At 39.4% G+C, this 23,076-nt stretch overlaps 1 protein-coding gene across 1 annotated transcript in view; it reads left to right on the top strand.

The window, feature by feature from the left end:
- The window catches only part of klf7b (Kruppel-like factor 7b), a 78,903-nt gene that overhangs the window by 33,307 nt on the left and 22,520 nt on the right, over window positions 1-23,076 (top strand). The window contains exon 2 of the mRNA XM_024286518.2: window positions 18,043-18,688. Within this exon, the coding sequence (XP_024142286.1) occupies window positions 18,043-18,688 (646 nt within the window). The remainder of the gene's footprint in view (window positions 1-18,042; window positions 18,689-23,076) is intronic.

The raw sequence follows: 23,076 nt of genomic DNA, 5'->3' as shown, positions 1-23,076 counted from the left end.
ACAGTTTTGTCACTTTGACTTAATTGAATTTTATGGAACATTGTGTTGACTAAGTGGATTGTAACTAAATATACTGTAGCAATGGTCTTAATCCCAGTTTCAATTATTACATCAAATATTAACACATTTATTCTGATTACACAGCAGACAGTACTTGTTGCAGAGTGCAGCTCCACACTGAACACATCAGCGCTGAATGTTATTACAGTTTTATAATCACACAGAGAGATAAAGCTGTGCTCTCCCAGGTTTATTCTCACCTGATGAAAGTATTTTTACTTGTTCTGGCTGTGGCCATGAATGGATTTGGACAATGGGAAAAGTCCCATGGTCCGTATGTATCGAGTCTTGAACCCTGCGTTTGTCTGTTTTCAAACTGCCATCAACCGGACGTTTCTGTTCCAGACCAAAGCTTGTAAGCAAAACCACGTGACTAATCTGTTTAGTCATTGGCCAGGAATTACGAGGGCGGGGCAAACTAACGAGAGACAAAATAATGAAAGTCGTTTAGAAATCCTTGTTGAGATAGTTTACTTATTCTAGCAGTAGATTTTACCAATTTTAACATCAGTATCAATGTCAAGTTTTTACTGCTACTTAGGTACTGCAAGAAGGTTACTGATAAAACAGATGTGAAGGCATGCAGATAAGTGTTTATGACACATAGATTGTCTGGAAAACAGCGTGAGAAGCAATGCGTATCACGGTAAAAGTTGTTTTAATGAGCCTGCGTTCATCAGACCACATTCCAATAAGTTGCCGTGTCTCATCGTTCTCTTTACATCCCATAATGCCTGGCTACGGTGGCGGTTTTGGTCCAGTTGTTCCACGTGTAACTGTGTAACCACCAGCAGGATTTCTGCTTGCTTCAGTTTAATATGCAGATTTACAGACTTTATTTCAGTGGATTCTTTACTGCTGATACCAAACTAAAGCCTTTCAGATTGTGGGGCTTGAAATAGAAGCCGGTTCCAGTCAGATATTTAGATTGTTTCTTTTGTTCTGTCATCCTTTGTCTTGGATCCGGAGCGGTGGCAGCTTTTATTAAAGCACTCTGCAGAAGTGTCTCTCCGCCGCTCACATTTACTCCCATTTAAGTTTTGGAGTCAATGGCTTTCGTGCCGTGTGGAGCTAAAGGTTCGCTCTCAGATTTTTGGCTCTGGCGTGCTGATGTTAATGGAAGTGAACCGAGGCACTTTATTCTGAAAAACCTCTCAGAGCTTCAAGCATCTGAAACGGTTGACAAAAAAAAAAAAAAAAAAAGAACTGTATTTAGATGAAAAAAAAAAGAAAAAACATGGTGAAGATTTATTCAGCGCTTTATTCTCAAATTAAACATGAGCAGACTTTAATGATTCCAGTGGGGGAGGGGGTGCACACTCCGGCAGAATACTCAAATGAAATGGAGCAAAAGCAGCAGAATAACAATCCATGCAGACAGTAATGGAGTGTAGTTTCTAAACAAAAATACTTTTTTTAAACTCACAATAGCTCATTTAAATCAGCTTATTTGAATAATTAGACATGGAATTACCAAACCAAAGTTATTCTGTTTGTATTTTTTTTACCAAGAGTAAATTAAAGAGTGCTTTATTGTTTTGTACTTTCTTTTTCAATCTAAAACCCAAATGTATTTTGTTTTGAGTAAAAAAACACAAATAATTGTGTTGTTTTCCTAAGCATGCAGTCCTCCCGTGTGCTTGCGTGTGCATGTGTGGGTCACGTGCAGACGAGGGGCTTATTATTTTTCCATCCTGGAAAAATGCCTGACGCTGGAGGACAGGCTGTCTGAAAAAAACAAATGAGCTGCAGACAGACAGGAAGACAGACACACAGACAGACAGACAGGAAGACATGTTAGTATGCAGGCAGACAGACAGGCAATCAGACAGACAGACTCATTTCGTTACCAGAAAACACAACAAACAGGAGCAGATGATTCTGCCACAGTTTTCAATGTTTCTGTTTTAGCCAATTAATGAAATAGAAGGGACACACACACACACACACACACACATGTCACACAGACAGGGGAAGGCAGTGAAAAGCCATAAGCCTGGTTAAGCAGTATTAAATTATTCCTCCTATTAAAAGGCTGTACCTGCAGAGTGTGTGTGCGCATGTGCATGATTAGGCTGGTAATTAATTTTATGCTCTTGTACTTCATTATCCTGGACATTAAAAATGATTTGTGCACGTTGCAGCGCGTCTTCTGCCCAGCGTCTGAATGGACTGTCAAATCCGTCTGAAACGTATTTATTTGCTCCGCTGAGGGGATGACTTCATTTTTTTTCCCTCTGCCTGGCGTGTCCCGCGCGCGGCGGGCTTTTAGGGAGGACCGTTTTTCAGTGTCGGGCCTCTATTCAGCTGACAGGGCTTACCACATCATTTTAAAGACCCCATAAGTCACGCGGCAAGCATCCCTGCTGGACATTAGTGGGATGGTTTTTGGACTCTATTTCACTTTGTTTACAATGTACCTTAAAAGCAGCGTGAATGTAAACAAAAGCCTTTCATTTACGTCATTTTAAATGCATGTGTTAGTTTTCTTGTCCTATAGAAGCTGATATTAAGAAAGGGATTTTATTCCACCTCACAGTGACTTACTCCGCCTCCTCCCCCCTTCCCAGCAGAAGGACTGCTGGGTAACTGTTGTTTTGCTGAGCATGCTGATCTCGTCAGTCTGACACATTGACCTCTATACGGCGGCGGCTTTTGCATATTTAAGTCTGCGGCCTGTCAGTGACCCTGGAAGATCTGCCACCAAACCGCGCTGCTTATTGATGAATCCATGCCGCTGTCCGTGGTGCTGAAACCGCAGATGGCTCTGAAGGTGTGACTTCTTTGCCCTTCTTTCATAAAAAACTGTGTTTTTTTTTTTGTTTAACACTTTTACTTTTACTACAATTATAGTAGTGTGTATATGATTGTTCTGTACTGACTTTAAAAAATACACATAAATGACTCACACCTTCACAAAAATTCATCTTGATGCTTTAAAATCTTTAGTTTATGTGCTCAATTGCTGAAACATTTTCTCTACTTTTATTTTTAAAAGAAGAAGAAGAGCGCTAATTCAAATACCTTGAAATGCAAAGGAGTACCTGGGAAAAGCGAAGGGTTCACTTTTTTTTAGTTTTATGTAAATTGTTGTCGTTGAAGTTGCTCTAAAAGATTCCTTCATTGCTTGAGTGAAAAAGAACATACATTATTTTTACCAGATAATGAATCAAATACCAAACTAGAGGAAAGTAGACAAACATTTATTTGATAATTCCTTAACTAAATGACTTTTTAGTGTCCTGCTAGAGACCTGTTGACCAGAAAACAACAGCCTTTGAAGTCTGAAAACACATTTGACTGAACGCGTTTGTTCATTTTATTTTATTTGATCATTTATCTGTACTTCACTGTAGAAAAGGAAAATATCACAAATGTGCTTTACAAAACTCTGACACAACATAATGTGTTTGTTACACAAACTCTGAAATGAAAACTCTATCCAGGTTGTGTTTCGATGCCCTGAAAACAGATCAAACCTAATCATTTCCTGTTTTTATCTTTTTTTTTCAATCTGTCCATGGCTCCAGGAAAACGTTACTGGAAATTTATTCTGAAAAAAATAGTTTTATTCCAACAGATTCAGCCTGTTTTGTTTTTAGCATATTTTTTGCATTTTTATTGGTGGATTTGTTGTGTAGAAAATATGCTAGGCAGGTACAGGCTCCCTGCTCCCCTTGGCTCCAACCCCCAGGTCAAGAGGTCACACTCGGGTGTGTGAGGAGAATCAACACCCATGTGTGCAGTGGTTGGCATTCTAAGAATATATATACACTGCAGGTGTTAGCATTCATTTTTGTTGCAACGGTTATGTTAGGTTGGGAGTGTGAGGGGCTGTAAGCTAGCTGGAAAAGCATGTAAACAGAGAGCTCTCAACAAAGGGGGGCAGGCCAACAGTCCCGCCTTTAACTCAAAGACAAATTACAAATGAACTCTTACTGCTCTGCAGAAACTATGTCCTAGAAAACGACACGTTTATTGATTTTGGCTAATAACGGCAAAAACATAACGAAACGATCACTGGGAACGATTTTACCATAAAGTCTCAGGTAAGATCAAACACAATCTAAACTATATTTTTCCAAACTAAACAAGATCGTTCTTCAAAATAAGTCCTAAAAACCTAAAAAAGTTGGATTATTAATCTTAACTGAAAGAAAGATCAGCATCAGTTTAGGAGTTTCTGCCTCTTTTAGTTTTTAAAAAAACAAATAAGAATGAGGATTTAAGCTTTTTATTCTGTAATATTCCATTATTATTGGGATAAATGCTCATTTATAGCTAATCTTTTTGACTAAGTGAAGGTTAGCTTTCTGTTTTATGATATTATGGGATTGTCTCTGTGAGAATACATTGGATAAAGTGATTATGCAATAAGCTCATTTTTTCATTGATCTTGTGTTTTGTGAAGTTTGGGGTTCAAATCCCTGCAGTTGATTGAGGGAAAACGAGACGGCAAGAGAATCTGGAGCAAACCGAACCTCTTAGTGGAATCAGAGAGGTAAAAAGAACGACTTATAGAAAGAAATGAAAGCATGGAAGGGTAAAGAATAGAAAACAAAAAAGGAAAGGACAAGTATAGAAAGCCGTGAGTCCGTGACCTTAGTGAGAGAAAGACGGGGGGGTTTAGACGGTAGTACAGGTGATGGGGGGGTCGTGAGGAAGACTTGCTGGCTGCTTAAATGCATGAAAAGAGAGAACAGAGAGAAAATGGGAAGAAGGGGGGGCAGTTACACAGCAGGAAAGTCTGAGTGCTCTCCTCCATCAGAGACTGTTGATTAAAATTTCATTGGCGGAGGGGAGAGGTCGGAGGTGATGCTCCGTGCGCGTGCATGTGTGTGCGCTCGGCAGGGTTATCTCAGGAAAATATCTTTTGTCTTCATGCTCTCACCCCATAAGTGGTTGATTATTTCTTGTTGTTTCTTGTTGTTTCTCTTTGCTTCATGTCCAGTTTAACAGGAGAACCACTGATTCACTCGGCTGGTTATACTTCACTAACTAGTCAGGACTCTAGTTAGCAACTCTACGTTTTATACGTTCAATTACTGCAGATTGGAAATAAAAACTGTTTTTTGCAAAGTGATCCTTTCATATTTAGCTTTAGGAGACTTGAATATGAATGAATGTCAATGCTTTTATTACATTTATGGTTAAATTGTGACTGTTTTAGGCGACGATGAAAATGAACATGTTCAACTGATTAAAGCTGAAGCAGTTTCCCCAAATATGATCAGTCAAAGTTAAAAATAAATGTAATTTAGGTAAAATATTGAAACTCTTACTACTTTTAATTAGTTAAGACAGTATTTTGTCTTAAGTAAAATCATTTCTAAAAGTTTTATTATAGAGGTTATAACACTTTAGCTAAGGCAAATTAAGACATTAACTAAAAGTATGTCTTAAATAAGAAGACAATTATTATTTAATCATTATTATTTAATCGTGACAGTGTTTTTAAGGTAATTGTTAACATGTTAACAAATGATTGATCCTTTTTAACATGTTCCTGTAGATTTTATCTAATGATGGAGGACATCAATAAGGAAAATTAGCTTAAAGCTAGTGGGAGACAACAAGGAAGAGACGAGGGACAGGCTTATTTTGCGCCAATGGTAAAATTTTAATGAATTTCTGTCACTTTGCAGAAATTTTGTACTGGAGAATGACACAGCTTTTCAAATATTGGCTAAAAACGACATCATCATAATTAAAAAGATCACCAATAACGCTTTTACAACAGATCAAACGATGATTGGAGTGGGTCTTTAAAGTGCAAAGGACGGGGTTGTGAAGGCGAGCTCTCAGCTAGTTCGTGTGAGTGACAGCAGCGACGTCCCGCCTCACTCCCCCCCTCAGGTCTCGTCTCCATTAACCTCCTTTCTTCTTGACTCCTTCTCCTGCTTTTCAAATCAGACCCCACAGGACTCTGCGTTTATCCTGCTGCTATTCAATCAAAGCAGAGGGAGAGGGCACACACTAACACACACAAACACACACTCAGGTGTTCACACAACATCTGTCAGCTCCGTCACGTCACATGACGGGGCTGTTGTCTCTCCTCTGTCATATCTGCCAGATTTAGGCTTCAATCTTTCCAGTGTTTGGACTCATCGTCGATACTCCGAGGCGTTCAGGTGTCCTTGACTGTGTTGGGATTTCTGTCAAAGCTTTGTGTTGTTGTGTAAATTATATATTAACACAAAGAAAATCTTTGATTTGGAGCTCGTATTGGTTTCATCTTCCTTCTTTTGTTTTGTTTTTTTTGTGTGTATGTGTGTTTCTACAGTTGTGCAGTAAACACAACACAAACCGAACCATTAAAATGAAAGAGATTTGACAGTAGGCGCTGTGAAAATGATGAATTAATGCATTCTGTTTCGTTTATCCTCTGGAAAACAGACTTCAGTAGCTTTATGAATAGAAAAAAAATGCTAATTCAGCGTAGTCCCAATCTGCCTCACTTTAGATCAAAGAATGTATTTTAAGTGACAATCTGGTTCTTTTTTTTATAGATCCAACAATTTTATTTTAGGATTTCAATGTTCAGACGGAAAGGCCTGCAGAGAATATAAATGACATGGATTTAGCATTGTTGGTTTCATCCGAGATGTAAGAGACTCATTGAAACCCTTATAGTGGGTTTGGGTCAAACTTTTTTTCAAATTTGATTCATTGGACTATTTCCTTTTTATTTTATTGTTTTATTTTTTTTAACATCATCTGATATTTACAATAAGGAAGAAACCACATAATCCGTGAAAATTCAGCCACAAAAGCACAGGATGAAGGTTAGGGTCCGGCACAGGGGTAACTCTGGGATCCAAAGTGGCAGCTGCTCCTAAACCCAAAGAGCTTCATGCTGCATTATTCATGCTGCTATGCTCCACTACATTGAGAAATGCATTTGAACCCCCCCTCCATCCATCCATCCACCCACCACCACCACATTTTTATGATCTCTGGTTTATTTTCGGGGTTTTGGCCAAGGATGTCATTACACGCCGTCTCCTTACAAGCCGATACATTTGAGAGGATGCCATGCTTCCCTGACCCCAACACCATCCAACACCTTTGAGATTACCTGCAGCCCCCCACCCTCAGGGGGAGAGCGCGGGGGAGGGCTTTATCTCCTGGCATCAGTGTTGGACCGCGCTGTTGCTCCCACGGCTGATCAGGATTAAACCTGGCGGGCTTTAAAATCTTTGGAGCCGGCTAAAACCTGGAGAGCAGGGACAGTTTAAGGGACTTAAAATGCAGTCATTTCTCCCAAGTGTTGCCCAGTGTATGGTCAAAGCACTTTTAAAACTAGAATGTATATATACATAAATATATTGATAAAACGACATTGCATACAGTAATCTACGATAAGTGATTGAAAAAAAGATTTAGAAAAATGTATTTTTTCTTGGTTATAATTTTAACACACATTAATAACTTTGAGCCTTTATTGGAAAACATTTCAATTTGCAAAATGTTATTAATCTAACGTAACGTTGGCAAATAAGTTAATTTATGGGGTCTAAGCGTTGACTGTATATGAAAACATGGCGTCATACAATTCAAAAATAAACCAATTAGTCACCATTTTTTTTATTGATAAGGATGCCGCCATGTTGGAGCCAGATTACATCAGTAAGCAATGATTTTCCTAATTGGTTCTGAGTCCTTGTTCTTATGGAAACCACTCAACAATCAGAAGAGAGCTTATTGGAAGGAGGTTTGGGAGAATCTGTCAATCAAGTCGATCAAATGTTTGATGCAAGACCACAAATTTATTAAGGCATCTGATTGGTTGGTTTATAACTTGCAATAAAGAAAATAAATGAGGAACAAGACTATGTTAAGAATAGGTACAAGAGAATAACTGAGTAATAGCTGTTTATTTCTTAATAGAAGTGTGGTACTTCCTGTTTGGAACGTTGGGGGGAGGGGTCACTCAGTCCACTTCTCATATACAATCAACGGGTTTATTAAGTGAGTTATTATGGGATGTCCTGGTACCCCAGCATCTTCAGCTCCACACGTTTCCTCTGCAGCTCTGAGCCTCACTTGAACGTGAAGGCAGCTGCTCGCCGCCGACGGCAACCGTTTGATATCGCACACTCTCATCTGCAGACATCTCATGTTCGCACACATCAGTTAAAAGTCATTATGCTCTTCTCACTCTTACAAGCGTGCACATCATCTATGTACACAGCCACATCAACAAATTAGCTGAATAAAGAGGCTCTTTTTGCTTTTTTTTTGCTTTCGAGTGGCTAATTAGCCATTAGAGCCTGCTTTTGTGGAGAGATGGAGGGAGTGAGATCCATCAAGAGGTAAAGCTTCAAAGCACAGTTTATGGAAGCCAAAGCGCTCTAATTAGGGCCGATTTGTCTGGAAAAAAAAAAAAGCATAATTTTGCTGCAAAAAAGATGCACGGAATGGAGAAGAAAATAAACAGAGTCAAGTCAGAGCAACCTTAGTCTGCAACGTGCTGCATGATTATTCTAAGAAGTTACAACCAAAATTCCTGTCTGTGAAAATGTTCGGTTGCTATGGAGCAAGATGAGAATTTCATCTTGAAATAAGATAGGGAATAAAAATAATGTTAAAGTAAGAGATGATTAATATTTTTGATCATTCATTCCATTATTTGAGATCAAAATAATAAAGTCAGTTTGCTAGAAAGAAAAAAGTAGTTAATGTAATGGAAAGTTTTGACCATCATACCAGTGAAAATAAGAGCCTGTTCATATTCATGATTTAATGTGATTCAAATGTTAACACAAGTGCCTTATTTTTCTTATAAATTTATATTGAGTTTTTGACAAAAGTAACTTTTTATGTATGGAAATGTCAGATAGATATACAAATACAAACTTTCAAAATAAATGTGTTTTATTTACAATGTTGGTGTCACTCTAAATCACTTTTAAAGGTATGCGTTTCATTTGTTTTGCATTTGAGGCAAAAACAGTAAAAATATGTAAAACTTTTAATAAAGCTTTGCTTTTTCTTGCACTCTGGTTATCACTTTTTTGGCAGGAAGTGACATCACAGACTCTGATCTTTTGAAAATGAGTACAAATCTAGACAAATGTGGAGAGAAATCAAATTGAATATTTTTTTTTGTAAACAAAATTTTGTTGTAAAATTACACTTTTTAAAAATGTAAGTAGTAAAATTCAGGCAGAAGTGCCTGTGTAACAAGCTAATGATTTGCACTTTTGCTTTTGAACTGGCTTCAATATGGAAGTGAGATATTTTGCTAAAACAGGTCAATATTTCTGAAAAACTTTGCCTCCTTCTGTTCATATGTTGCTTTTGTTCTGCAGTAGAGTACTCAGATTAAATCCTGGGATCTACAATAAATTTCATAATTAAACGTCTACAAAGAAATTAGCCAACATTTTGTAACAGATGATGACATTGTTAAAATTTTACTGTAAAACAACACAACTTCATGCTATGACTCAAGATTTCTTATGATTGTGTCAGCAAAACATTTAAGCAATTATTTTCACCATATTTAGCCTTTTAGCATCATTTTTAGAATATTCAGTCTTTGTGAAACATTTTTTCTTGATTGGATCATTCTGACATTTCAAATGTTTTAGAAGATATTTCAGAGGTAGATGTTAAAAACAAACAAAATAATGTTTTCTTTTACTGGTTCCAACAGTTAAATAGCAAAACGGATATTTTTCTATTTATTAATTACCTCTAAAGGCTTACTTTTAGTTTAGACTAAATCCATTTCCTGGTTGTTCAGAGTTTTTTCGGGTCAAACCATCATTTATGTGGCAGTATTGAGTCCTCGGAGGAAGTGTCACTTTACAGAAGCATGTAAATGGCTTAAATCACCATTGTCCTAATGGCAGCGTCGCTAATAGTCCCATAACAGAGAGTATGTAAACACAGGCGGAGCATCCCCTGCTGAAGCCACTTCAGCCTGTTTGTTGAGCTCTGTCCTCAATCATCCTTTGTCTGTCAAAAGCTCTTAGCGCTTCCATCCAGGGGCCCTTTGCTTTCCGCGTTCATTATTAATGAACGCCGGCGAGCAGAGGACACACACAGGCAAGGCCCGCCCGCACGTCAGCAGCAGCTATTTTAGATAAAATATTAAATCAAACGCTCACACTGTGGAGGGAGAGAGGGAGATGGGGTGAGAGGGGACGGATTTTCTGCTCTTTTCAGAAAAAGGTCGGTCGCATCAAAACGCACCAAGAATCACGCTCCTGCTGTAATTATTCAACCTCGTTTTGAAGACGTGTAACAGCTTTTTGATTAGGTTCCTTATTCTTCCCCAGAGATGAGTTCATAGCTTAAAAGAAAAGCAGAAATGAATAGTTCACAACTCCAGCCGTGCGGGAGAGTCCTCTATTTTAACTGGTGTGGACGTGGCACCACAGGACTGAGGGATGCACTGATTGGCCGGCTGGTGACCAGAATCACACACACTTGAGCTTGACTAGATCTGACCCTAACTGGGTGACCCCAATAGTGAGGAAACCAGTCTGATTTCCAGTCGCTGAACACATCATTGAAGACATTCGTCTGCTTTCAGAAGTCTTTGAGGATCTTCTGTGTTTTGTGATTCCACAACCTTATCCCACTCATGATCCTGCAGACGTTTCACCTCATGAAGGATTTCCGAATTTTGAAAATGATCTCATTTGTACCAAGCAATTGAGTGATATCGACTGAAACAGCTATAACAAATACTGTGACTACTAGACACCGCTACACGTTAGCCACGTTAGCATATTTACGATAACACCCGACCTTTTTTGCAACTCATGAAAAATACAGGCTGATACAGCTAAAACACACGTAACTGTGACTACACGAAATCACAATCTTGTTAGTAACTCATAAAGACCCATAAAACACAGTCCAACACCGCTACATGTTAGCCACTTTAGCATATTTATTATAACACCTAACCTTTTTGGAACTAATGAAAGACAGACTGATACTGCTTAAACACACATAACTGTGACTACACTAACTCACAACCTTGTTAGCAAGACGTAAATATATAAAACACAGTTCAACACCGCTATATGTTAGCCACGTTAGCGTATTTACAATAATACCCGTCCTTTTTTGCAACTCCTTAAGATACAGACTGATACAGCTAAAACACTTGTAACTGTAACTAAGCTAATTCACAACCTTGTTGGTAAAAATAATAACACTGCTACACTTCAGCCATGTTAACGTATTTATAATAACACCTAGACTCCTTTGCAATCTGTGAAAATACAGACTGATACCTAAGACACAAAACTGTGACAATGCTAACTCCCAGTCTTGTCTATAAGACACAAAAAACCATAATGTACCTTCAAAACAACCATTACTGTGACTACAAAAGCTCCAAAATCGTCTGGAGTGTGAGAGATAAACATCTATTAATTTACAATTGCTATTGACTGGGAAGAAATGGCAAGTAATAAAGCAATCAGTTCAGAGTGAAGGCGTGTAGAAGTATCTGCTGCCCAAAGTTCCTAGATCCTCCTTATAGAACTTGTGCCAAAGCTTTGAGATGCTTAGTCCATAAATTTGAGACCCCAGCTGTGTTATTCAGGCTGTTGTCAGTGATGAGATCCTTCATATCGGGGTGTTGTGCTCTCAGTCCTCCAGGTGTGAATTGCTGTTAAGTTTTCCGTGGAGGAAAGTCAATGTTGTGCTGCAGGTGTTGGATGAATGACAGCTGGGCCGACTCCTACGTTTACTGTGGTTTCTCCAGTTTAGGATTAAATGCTATGGTTCGCTCGCTTAAACTCCCCAAAACCCCTGATGTCCTCAAGAGTGTGTCTCGTCCTTGAGATGTGAGGGGGCGACTGAGCCAGGATCAGACTTCTCCCAGAGTTCCCAGCAGGCCTTGTGGCTCTGTGCACCTGAACTCCCAAAAAAGTAGATGCAAAACGTGCAGTTAAACACTAATCCCCCCAAATTTTAACATCCATTCAACTAGAAACATCAATTCTGACTCAAATCAAAGGCAAAAAAAGCATTAACCAGACTACAAAGCAGGGCATTGTGGGTAAATATAATTTAAACATGTAGAGAAATGTGGTCAGACTAAAATATTTATGAGCTCCTGGTAACTCATAAACAAACGCCAGCACATGTTCAGGTTATTTAGCAGGAGAATGAAGCTCCACAGAGAAGAAGTGGAGATCTGTTCTTCAAAAGGTTTAGGTTCTCAACAAAACGAAGCTAAATATTTAACACATTTCACCTTTTAATCGGAAAATAAACCAAAATCTGCTGAATGATTTCATTGAAAAGCAGCAATTTTGCATCAATGAGAGACACAAAAAAGAGTTATGATTCAGAATTTTGGTACCGTCATGTTTCAAAACCCACCTGTGAAATTATTAGATTTAGGTTTCTATGTAAGGGAATGGTGTAACCTGTTAAGGGAGGTTTTTCACAGTGCACAAAAAGAAGAAGCAAAATTGAAAAAAAGACGGCAGAAGAAACCTTCTGAAGATCGTAGGCATTTCTTCTATGTCCACTAATAGGAATCAAGAATGTTCAGACTTTAGGTTGACACATCAAGGAAACCTCGTGAAATGTGTTTCCATTCCATATTAGAAGAAAGAAAATCAATCTGAAAATTTCAATATCAAACTTGTAGCACCTTAAATCCTTAAAGTGAGATTATTAGATTGGTGGAAAACAAAAATAAACCTTGTAGTTTGAATAAATCTGTAGTTATTACGTCTCAGATTTGTTTGTCTTTACCGAGGTCCAGTAAAGTGTTTCTTCACCTTCTTTCTGTCCAGGTACTCTTTAGCCTGGAGTCGTTGTGCTACTCTGTGGTGCAGAAGTTGTAGGATGTGTAGGCGTCAGCGTGGAGACCTTCACCCCTCTCAGAAAAAGCAGTTTGCTGATGTACAAGAATATTTTGGTTGTGAAAAGGTTAGATCAAAAATGTTTGTAAAATGGAAACAAAAACATGAAAAAAGAAAAGAAAGTTTAAAAGTCATTAGATAGAGATATATTTGGGCCTATTTTGCGCCAGTGGTTTATGTATTGGTGTAACGAGTGCTAAATCTACAAGAAAAATATTTGTTTTGATTTGAGGTCAGAAGTAGACTGACTTCAGTTTCTGTCTTTTTTTTTTTTAATTATTACTTTTTTTTACAATTTATTGCAGCAATGATTGGACTTTCATGCCATTGGCAGCTTTAAATTTACTCTGTGTGTATTTGTGTGTTTGTGTTAGTTTGACCTTTTTCCATATGGTGTGGGACTAGGGGGGTGGGGGGCTGGAGGTAAGCCATACACATGCTATCAATCTGATCTGTTCAAACACAAACACACAAAAACTCACACACATAGACACACATGTGTACATTCACACACATTCTTCTATTCCTGTCTTTGGGGGATGCTCACACACATTCCTGTATTCCTGTCTTTGGGGGACAGATGGAGGTCCATCCACTCTGTTGCCGCTTTCTAACCTTAAACTGAGTCTGAACTCCCATCGCGTTCATTGAGTCACTGATGCTGGTTCAGATCGCCATGGATACGGTGAAACACTCTGACTGTGCTTCAGGCCCAACATGTCACCCGTACCTGATCTTCTCAGTGTGTGGGAGAAACAGACGAAGGGAAAAGGTCATGCCCGTGCTGCCCGAGCGGGTGCGTTCACCGCCGGCCCCAAGTCGGATCGCCGCTCACTCGTATTTTCTGCGCAGCCTCAGGCTGCCTCCACCCCCTGCCCTCCCTGGCCTCCTCCCACAGTCCTTAGCATCAGTGCAGCCCCCGCCAGGAAAACACACAGAACCTTCTATTTATGTTTTCTATGCCAGGCTGCAACAACAGACGAGCCGCTCTCTCAGAAACCACTGACATGGAGTTTATTTAGTGTATCAAAGGCGCTTAATACTCGTGGTGCTGCACTTGTGTCTGAGGACGATGAATAATGTATGGAGCGCATAGGTACAGCAGGCACACGCAATTCATCTGAGGCCGTGGAAGGAGAACAATGGCTTCACATGAAATTTTTGCACTCTTTCAGAATCTAATCTGGGAAATATTTTTTGCATGTCAGTTGCAGGCACCAGCCTCCCATCAACCGTTGGAGGAAAAACTTCTAGAAACAGGCTCCGACTCACAAATGACAACTATTTAGGGTCAAACCAGATGTTTTATTTTGACATTTCTTCAAACTCTAACAATAGAAACACAAACATAAGCAATACAAAATAAGAAAAATCACTTTGAATGTAAGTAAATTGTGATGAACGGACTGCATAGGTACTAGTATGCAACATCCCTTTCTACTGAATATTCTAAGTAGGGTCTGTTTTGTTAGTATGAACTTGAGAAACTGAGTTTCTTCCCAGAGAAAATACTGCGCAGAATCTTTATCACAGGAAAAAGCAACTTGTAGAGTTGTAGTAGAGTGTTTAAGTCTTAGTGTAAAAGATTTGTCAGCTTTTTGTCTAAAAAAACTTCTCAGTTTCTCGATATATATATATTTTTTAAACACGTGGTAAAACTTGATAAAGCAGTCTGGAGTTTTTCAGGTGAATTTATGGAGGAAGTGGTTGTTCATTAAGGAGCTCTGTGGCTTTGGTTTCTCATGTGGTGGTTCACCCCACTTAAGCTACAGAACCAACATTTTACTCTGAAAATCTTGTATTTTTGTTTTCTTTTTAATTAACAATTTCTTTTGAAAATGAATTTCATTACATTCTCAATGTTTGCTTTAAATAAAAGCAATATATGTTGCTTTATCTGAAGTTTATCCTTTACTTGGGGTTGGTTTTCTCCATGACTTGCATGTGTGTTCGGACGCATGGAGCCTTGCATGGAACACTCTTCTGCATAGCCACTAACTTATTTGCAGTCAAAAAAGCTTGAAAGGTGACCAGCAGATTTTGACTTTAGTAGTCAATCTGTATTTATAACAAAAGGGTTCAATAGGTTAAAGGTGTGAAGTTGGCATCCCGTATACAGGTTACCTCCTGCGTCCTCCCACACTCTAAAACCATGCTTCGTAGGTTGATTGCTATTTATAAATTGTCCTTGAGGTGTGAATGTGAATGATTGTCTTTTAATTGAGATAGGCTCCAGCAACGCCATTACCTTAAAAAGGGATTAAATGGGTTTGGAAAATGAATGAATGAATGAATGGATGCATGGATGGATGTATAAACTCAAACCTTGGCAGGTCAAAGGAAACAAGAAAAACAAAGTTAAAAAGGATTTAATTTTTTTTGTCTAAGCCACCAACCTTAAAGATGGCCGAACACTAAAGACGGTTCAATTCTAAGAACACTAATATTTCTGATTGTTACTATTATTTTACTGATGTTGTGGATCATCTCATGAAGTCAATCGTTTCTCTTTGACTTTTCCATTTAGTTTCTTTTCCCTGAGGACATCAGTTGTGAGACGTTATCATTTTTTTTTGAATGGCTGCCAGCATATTTAGGGGAAAAATCTGTGTTGTTGTTTCATAATGACAAAGTACTGTAGGTACTGGAAAAGCAGCACCCATCTGGGCTGCAGAGGAACCCACAAAACCTAAAAAGAAAACCAAAAAAAATGTCTAACCTCTTCTTTTACTTTAAAAATTAAAATGAATGTCAATTAATAAAAGGAAATGTTACAAAAAGTCTTTGCATGTACAGCAGCTTTGCTGGCATTGAGACACAAAACAAACAGACAAAAAAAAAAAAACGCTCACAGTTTTTCTGTTTTTAACCATAAACCGCCGGAAGAAATATATTTGATTTGCATTCATATGCAAATGTACATTCTTAAGAAAAAAGAGCAGACATGGTGGGAAAGGCGAGTTCAGCTTATCATCACTCAGCAGATGTTGGGTTTGAACGTGTTGGTTCGTCACTCCATGGAGAAACATTGGGTCCGAGGCAACCAGCTGCTGCTAAGGCAAAGAAAAGTCCAGAACATCAGTGCAGGGGCTGAGACTTTCTGCATTGCAATGTGCCAAAAAAGATGTGAGAGAACCCTCAGCTGCAGAACGGCTTTGGGACACAACAGGAAATACAATTTTCTTGGAGGATACAGAACAGGAAGTGGAGGAAAGGAAAGCCAGCGCTACAAAGAGCTGAATCGAAGAGAAAAAATAATGAATACATTTTAAAGAGCCTCAGCTATCCAAAAGAGATGTTATCAAAATAAAAGATGGTTTTTATTTTTCACATAAAAATACATTTATTTAACAACAAAAGGGATTCAACTATATATTAAGTTTTAATACAATACTTTTTAGGAAAAATACAATTCAATCTTTATAAAACTCAACATTTTCATAATTTAAAAGCTTTTTGTACATTTCTTTGATACATTTTGTTCATTAAAAAAGGTTGTTTTTGGTTTGTCGTATTTTCCGCACAATAAGTTGCACTTAAAAGCCTTGAAAATGTGTTTTTAGGTGTTATTCTGAATACGCTAACACAGCTAACGTATAGCGCTGTTGGTTTTTTGTGTTTGTTTTTCTTTACGTTACTAACAAGGTTAGTATTGTAGTCACAGTAATGCTTATTGTAGCAGTATCAGTCTGTTTTTTTAGCTGTTGTAAATAAGGTTGGGAGTTTAAATTATTGTAAACAAGCTAACGTGGCTAACATGTTACAAACAAGTAAAGTGAACACATTCAATAAAGTCTGACAGATGGATTTATCGCTGACTCTTGTCTCGCTTTAAGGGCCGTATAGTTTGGTGCACCTTATCTATAACAAATTTGAAAAATGACCATTCTTTGACTGTGTGCCTTATAAGCTGTAGCATTTTATATATGAGTTTATTCTGTGGTTGTGTTTACTGATGTCAAAGCGATTTTGAGAGGTTGCTTAGATGACATTGAGAATACGCTAACGTGGCTAGCATATAGCGGTTTTGAACTGTGTTTTTTTATTTAGTACTGACAAGCTTGAGTTATCACAGTTACAGTAATGACTGTTTTAGTGTATCAGTCTGTTTTTATGTTGGGAGTTACAGGTAGGCTATTGTGAATATGCTAATGTGGCTAATGTGTAGCATGTTACAAACAAGTTCTGGAATTACTGTAAACACAGTTGATAAAATGTTACTGACAAATGGACATGTCTCTGACTTTTAGCTCTCTGAATGGGCAAAATAGTTTGGTTATCTATGAAATAAGTTAAAAAATAGACCATTCATTAAGGGTGTGCCATTATAGTGCGACAAATACGGTACTTTGTCAATTGAAGGTCATAATCTGTGAATTTAAAGCAGGAAGGAGCCTGGGAATAGTAGCATCTGCATGGATAACAGGACAAAAATCAAAGCTTTGAAAAGAACTGGAAGGCGTTTTGGCTTGTGTCCCTTGAGGTGGCGTGGCAGGTGCCCTTCACCAAAGGCACTGCAGGCTAGCGGACCAACACCTGTGGAGATGTTGTGTTGCTGCCAACAACTAGCTGACAAACAACAACAACAAAAAAAAAAAAAACAAAGCCCAGATGTCTCTTAGTTTCAGCCCACTAAATATATTTTTTTCCCTTTTGTCTCTCTTCATCCCTCTCTATCATTTGATTCCTTGTTTGACTCTCTATCTGTCATCTTTTTTCCCCTCTGTCTGTCTACATCTCTCTATAAAACGTCCACGGCTGGTTGATTTGGGCGACCAGAGGGAAGCAGGCAAGGCCTCCACAGTTCAGAGCTCTGGAGAACTTGGCCAGGCAGCGGCAATCAATCACAGACTAAACCCCCCCACTCTCACAGGACTGCCGTGTTCCAGGTGACATGGTCAACTGCTTGAGAGAAACATAAAAAACTGCAGCGGGCATCTGAGTTTAAATAGACTGGTAAAAGAGTGAGTATTCAGAGGAGCAAAGGGACAGAACTGAAGATCTGTTGAAAGAGTGGTAGTCTAGGAATTTGTGAAAACGTTGAAAGTAGACTTTCAGATCCATTTGTTTGATTGTATGGAAGTCCATTAGATAGAAGTGGTTCTGACTCCGCCGTGTCCTTCTCTTACAGACGTGTCTCGAGTTGGAGAGGTACCTACAGACGGAGCCCAAACGACTCTCGGAGCTCTTTGACGAGGAGCTGGACTGCCTTCTGACGCCAGCGTTCATGCATGGCGGTGACAGCGACGAGGACCTGATGGATCCCCTCCTCCCCAGCCTCCCTGACCAGCCCAGCCCACCTCCGCTGCTGGTAACGCTCCCCAAGGTCCAGGCCAAACTCCTCCAAGTCTCCAGCCCCAGTAAGACGCACGCAGTAGTCGGGGTAGAGGCCGTCACCACCAAGGAGCAGGTTCTCAGCGGGGTCAGCGCCGTGCAGCTCAGTGCCGCCGTCACATCCCTAACGCCGCCGTCGTCGCCGGAGCTCGGGCGCCACCTCATCAAGCCCGCACAGACGCTCACGGCCAACGCTGATGGAACGTTAACGCTCAAGCTGGTGGCCAAGAAGGTGGGATTAGGAGCGGCTAAGTTGGTGGCGGCAGGGGCGCTGCCGTCCCCACCGAGCCACGGAGGAGCCCTCAGTGACAGCGAGCAGGGGGGGAGTCTGGGAGGAGATGTACCCGAGAACAAGAAGAGAGTCCACCGGTGCCAGTTCAACGGCTGCAGGAAGGTTTACACCAAGAGCTCCCACCTGAAGGCACATCAGAGGACTCACACAGGTAAACAATGAAATGTAACCACGGGAACCTCATCTTTTTCCAGCATCCATTGATAGATTTGTTGGGTTTTTTGTGTTCTTTTAGTTGTTTATGTGTGTAGCTTGGATTCTGAACTCATTAACCCTCTCAAGTGTTCACAGTTGCATCTAAATAACACACGCCCTTTGACCCACCGTAACTCTTTCACCATTTATATGATGAATGTGAATAAATGGTTGCATAAAAACTTCACAACTGTAAAGTGTTGGGTATCAGCACAAGTCGTTGAAAACACAAAATGTTGAAAATATCTAATTTAAAGATTATTTTTTCAACATATTGAGATTCGTACAAAGCCATAGCAAAGTAAGCAAAGAATTACTCTTAAATGGATTCAAACTAATAGTTTGGATGACATTATGGAGCCTGAGAACAAAAGTCTAAAAACAGAAGACCTTTAGTTGAGTTGCTGTACATGCTGTGAAAATCTATACGGAGCGTTTGAAACAGATTAGGACTGTGCTCTCTGAGACGATCCTGCAGAATTACCTAACAGCAACGCAGAACCTGCCCCGGTAATTACCAGATGATTGATAGACGGCGAGTAAATGGCTTTGCCGGTTCAGCCGTGTCCGGCTGCGTCTGACTCGCAGCTTTGGCTGCTGTCTGTTGCTGTCCTCTGAGTGAACCGCGGCGCTCCTGGCCTGCCTGCAGTCCTCGCGCTCTCCGATGACAGAAACTGACACAGCGGCTGACTTCATCTCAGGAATAGCGCTGCGTTTCCTCGTGAAGCGCCACGTCCAAAGACTGCGTTGACTTGAAATTTCACTGCTTTTCCAACAGTGTTCTTAGAAACCGGGAAACCTCTGGGAATATAAAATCCCACTAGCCTGAATCCATCATTTATTTGCCCCACGAGACCTGTGTACACTCCTACCACCATCATTATTCAACGCCAGATTTGGCCACACTCTCAATCTGACTGTAATTCGTCTCCTCCAGTTGTAATCATCCAGTCGTGCCAGGTTCACGCTGCCGGAAGACATCCACTGTTAGCATCTTCAACCTTGGCATCCTTAATCCAGCGTGTTACAGGCTTATAATGTTCCTGCAGCCGTGGCAGAGCTTCAACGGCGGCGTTTTCCACTCCGGGGCTGCGCGGCGTTTAGCTGCAAGTTTCTATTTCTGTTGCTTTATTGTGGCTAATCCAGAACGGCCCGGCGCGTAGTCTGGAACCGTGACCGCCAGCTACCGTTTCCGTAATCTTCTGACGATTCTGGAGTCGAGTCATGCTAACCAACAACTGGCTCTGAAAGCCAGGATCATTGACTGAGAGGAAGAAAAACAGACACCCTGAAGACACTCCTCACTTTGTGAGCGAGTGTGTGGCATAAATGTGTGTGTGGGGGTGTCGGGGTGTATTCCCTCCCGATGTGTTCATTACAAGCACAGCGCTGTGGTTTAATTAGCTTAATCCTCTTTTTGGGTTATTATGACCATAAATCATTGAACATACATGTAGGCAGGGATTAACTTTGCAGAGACTACAGGGAGGAGCTGCAGAAGGAACGCTTTGACGGTGTCGGCGCTCCTCTAGCAGCCGCGCAGCAGAGGCCATTAGAAACATTATTATATTGATGTGTGTCAGTGTCTGCACTCGACATGTGCTGCAATCCTGCCTGGTGCTGCTAATTCAATTGCAATGTTCATGTTTAGAGATGCTTCGATAAATGTTGTCCTACCTGAACATGTTCCATGAGGTTGAAGCTTTAATGCAACACGAGATGATGTTTTTCTAATGATAAATTAAACATATTAAGTGAATTAAGCTTATAATTGCTTTAAAAGCATCCACTTGCAGATAAATAGATCCATGAGCGTCTTTATTTTCCTCATCCAAGCTGGTATTCTAATCAAAAAGTGTTTAAACAGATAGTTCCCAGGTATGGGTGACGGGAAGGGGTGGTGGGGTTGTTCCGCCCAAACCGTCCCACCCACAACATAGAGGTGAATTTCTAATGAACGACTGTCGCTCTACAGAAACAATGTCCTAGAAAACTGCTTTAAATATTTATTATCATTAAAAGACAACTGGGAACACTTTTAAGAAACATCAAAAAATGACCAGAGAGCAACTTTAAACCCCAGCTGCTGTTTTTGTGTTTACATTTTTACATTTAGCTAGTATTTAATGTCACTGAGTTAAAAAAAATATGTGGTTGCTAATTGTGTTATCATGACTGACTGTCGGTGGAGGATCCTGCCAGTGTCAGCAGCTCAAGCTTTATTTAATTAACTTGAATGCGTCAAAATGACTAAACGAAGAAGAAATAAACAGATTTGACGTCCTGAAATTAGAATGAGGGCTAATTAACCTAAAAAAACACAATTGCTTTTTATACTAGATGGATTTTGTATCACAGAAAAAACAGTTTCAAGTGATTACATAAGAAAAAGTCAGAGGCTTTTAGCTGAAGTGCATCGTAGAAGCAGATGAAGACAACCAAACCCAGAAAAATCTTTTTAATAAAATCTTTATTTACTGTAAACAATGTTTTTATCCAAAACGTTTATGATTTTGTTTATTTATTCCCCTTTAAATTTAGATTTTCAACCTTTGATTAACTTCTTTTTAATATTTCCGTATTTAAAACAACACTTTGCTGTACAATTATTTTTTGGGGAAATCAAAGGGTTTGTTTAGATTTTATAAATGTATATCAGACTGTTCAAGGTTTGATGAGAACTACTTATCAGAAATAACCTGTTTCCTCCTCTAATTTTTAATTTCCAGCACTACTGTACTTAGCATGAGCAGATGAATGAGGTTTTTCTGTGACTGAACTTTACAGCAGACTTAGTTCCAAGTTCCAGTCGGTCAGGAAGGATTGACATTAATGAGATGCTCACAAGATGTGACAGTAGGCAGGGTCAGTCTGGAAGACTAGAATTACTACAAGTACCAGCTACCAGACAAACCAGTCTCAATGCATACAAAGTTTAAGCATCATTCTAGATGATGAGTGCTTGGATTTGTATCCCTTTAATTTATCTTGGATGTTGTAAAAATGTATTTTTCTCAAACAACAAGATGCCAAGAAAGAGGAAGATAGAAAAAAAACATGTTTTTGTTGGAGAAACAACACTTTACTGAATGGGACTTGGCCAAAAACTCCCCCCATCCATCCATTCATCCAACTGTCTTAAAGTTCTATCTCCAGTAGAGTGTCCTGGGAGGTTGCTGGAGCCTATCCCAGGGATGATTGAGAGTCACCATCAACCTATTAAGCCTGTTATGGGAATCTAAAGAAAACATGCACCAACCGGCACGGACCTTCTCTTTTCCAAACCTAGGGTTTTCTTTAGAACCAATCTGTTGTCATTGTTTAAGCAAAAAAAAAAATATATCAATGATTTGTGTGTTACTTTTTAATGAAATAATCGATATTTTTGTAAATAAAAATGTCAATTTTGTTAAGTTTAAGGAACCAGTTATGTAAAATTTGTTTTTATTGACTGACATGATTCATTTTGACAAATAAATAAATATTTCATCAAAGTGATGTTAAACTGGAAACTTAAGGAGATAACAAATTGAAATGAATTCATTATTTTGGTCTTGACACTCAGCTCTATTGCTGAAGTTTAAAAATATTATTCCAAAAGACATCCAAGACACAAAAGACTGTTTTATTTTTTTGGTTTTGTTTTTTTCTGCTGCAATGAGAACAGTTTCTAACCACGGGCAACTTAAAAACTGTTGGTGTTCCGAGTTCCTCGGAGCTTCTAGTGTTGTCACAGTCAATCTTCTTCACTGACAGTGAAAAAAAGGCCTTGGCGAACACATGAGCGACTGTTTGACTATTTATAAGCTTATATTTATAAGCTGCTTGGATTTTTTTTTTTTTTTCGCAGCGTATGTCAAAGTTGACTTGCAGGTTAGCATCAACATAAAAAAATCTTTGGAGATCTTGTCTCTAAAAGTCATTTTTAGTTTTTTAATAGAGACAAAAGTGTTGCTTTATCCTACAGTTAATGAGCAGAAAGGCAAAGTAAAAGCAGCTGTAGGGTCACTCACAGTGAAACTAAATCAATGAGTGGAGAGGAAAGACAATTTGAATATGCTCAAGTCAAATCACAAACATGTTTTTGTCTGATTTAAAAAAAAAAATCAGGATTGACTTCCTGTTCTCAGTAGATTTCCTCAAACATCAACTGTTGCTGCACTTCTTCACACAGCAGATACCACCACAACCTCATGTGGTTCAAGGAAAACACCCCGCTGACCCCCCACCCCCCACCTTCACCCTCACACCTGAAACTCAACGGCGCTCTGAGCCTCGTCTCCCTCTCTCCTACACTTGCTCATTTAGTTTGGGTTGCCAAGCAACTGCATCACACTCCTCAAT

The sequence above is a fragment of the Oryzias melastigma genome, linkage group LG21 (assembly GCF_002922805.2).
Source record: "Oryzias melastigma strain HK-1 linkage group LG21, ASM292280v2, whole genome shotgun sequence".
NCBI lineage: Eukaryota > Metazoa > Chordata > Actinopteri > Beloniformes > Adrianichthyidae > Oryzias > Oryzias melastigma.
This window is presented reverse-complemented; position numbering and strand designations above follow the sequence as displayed.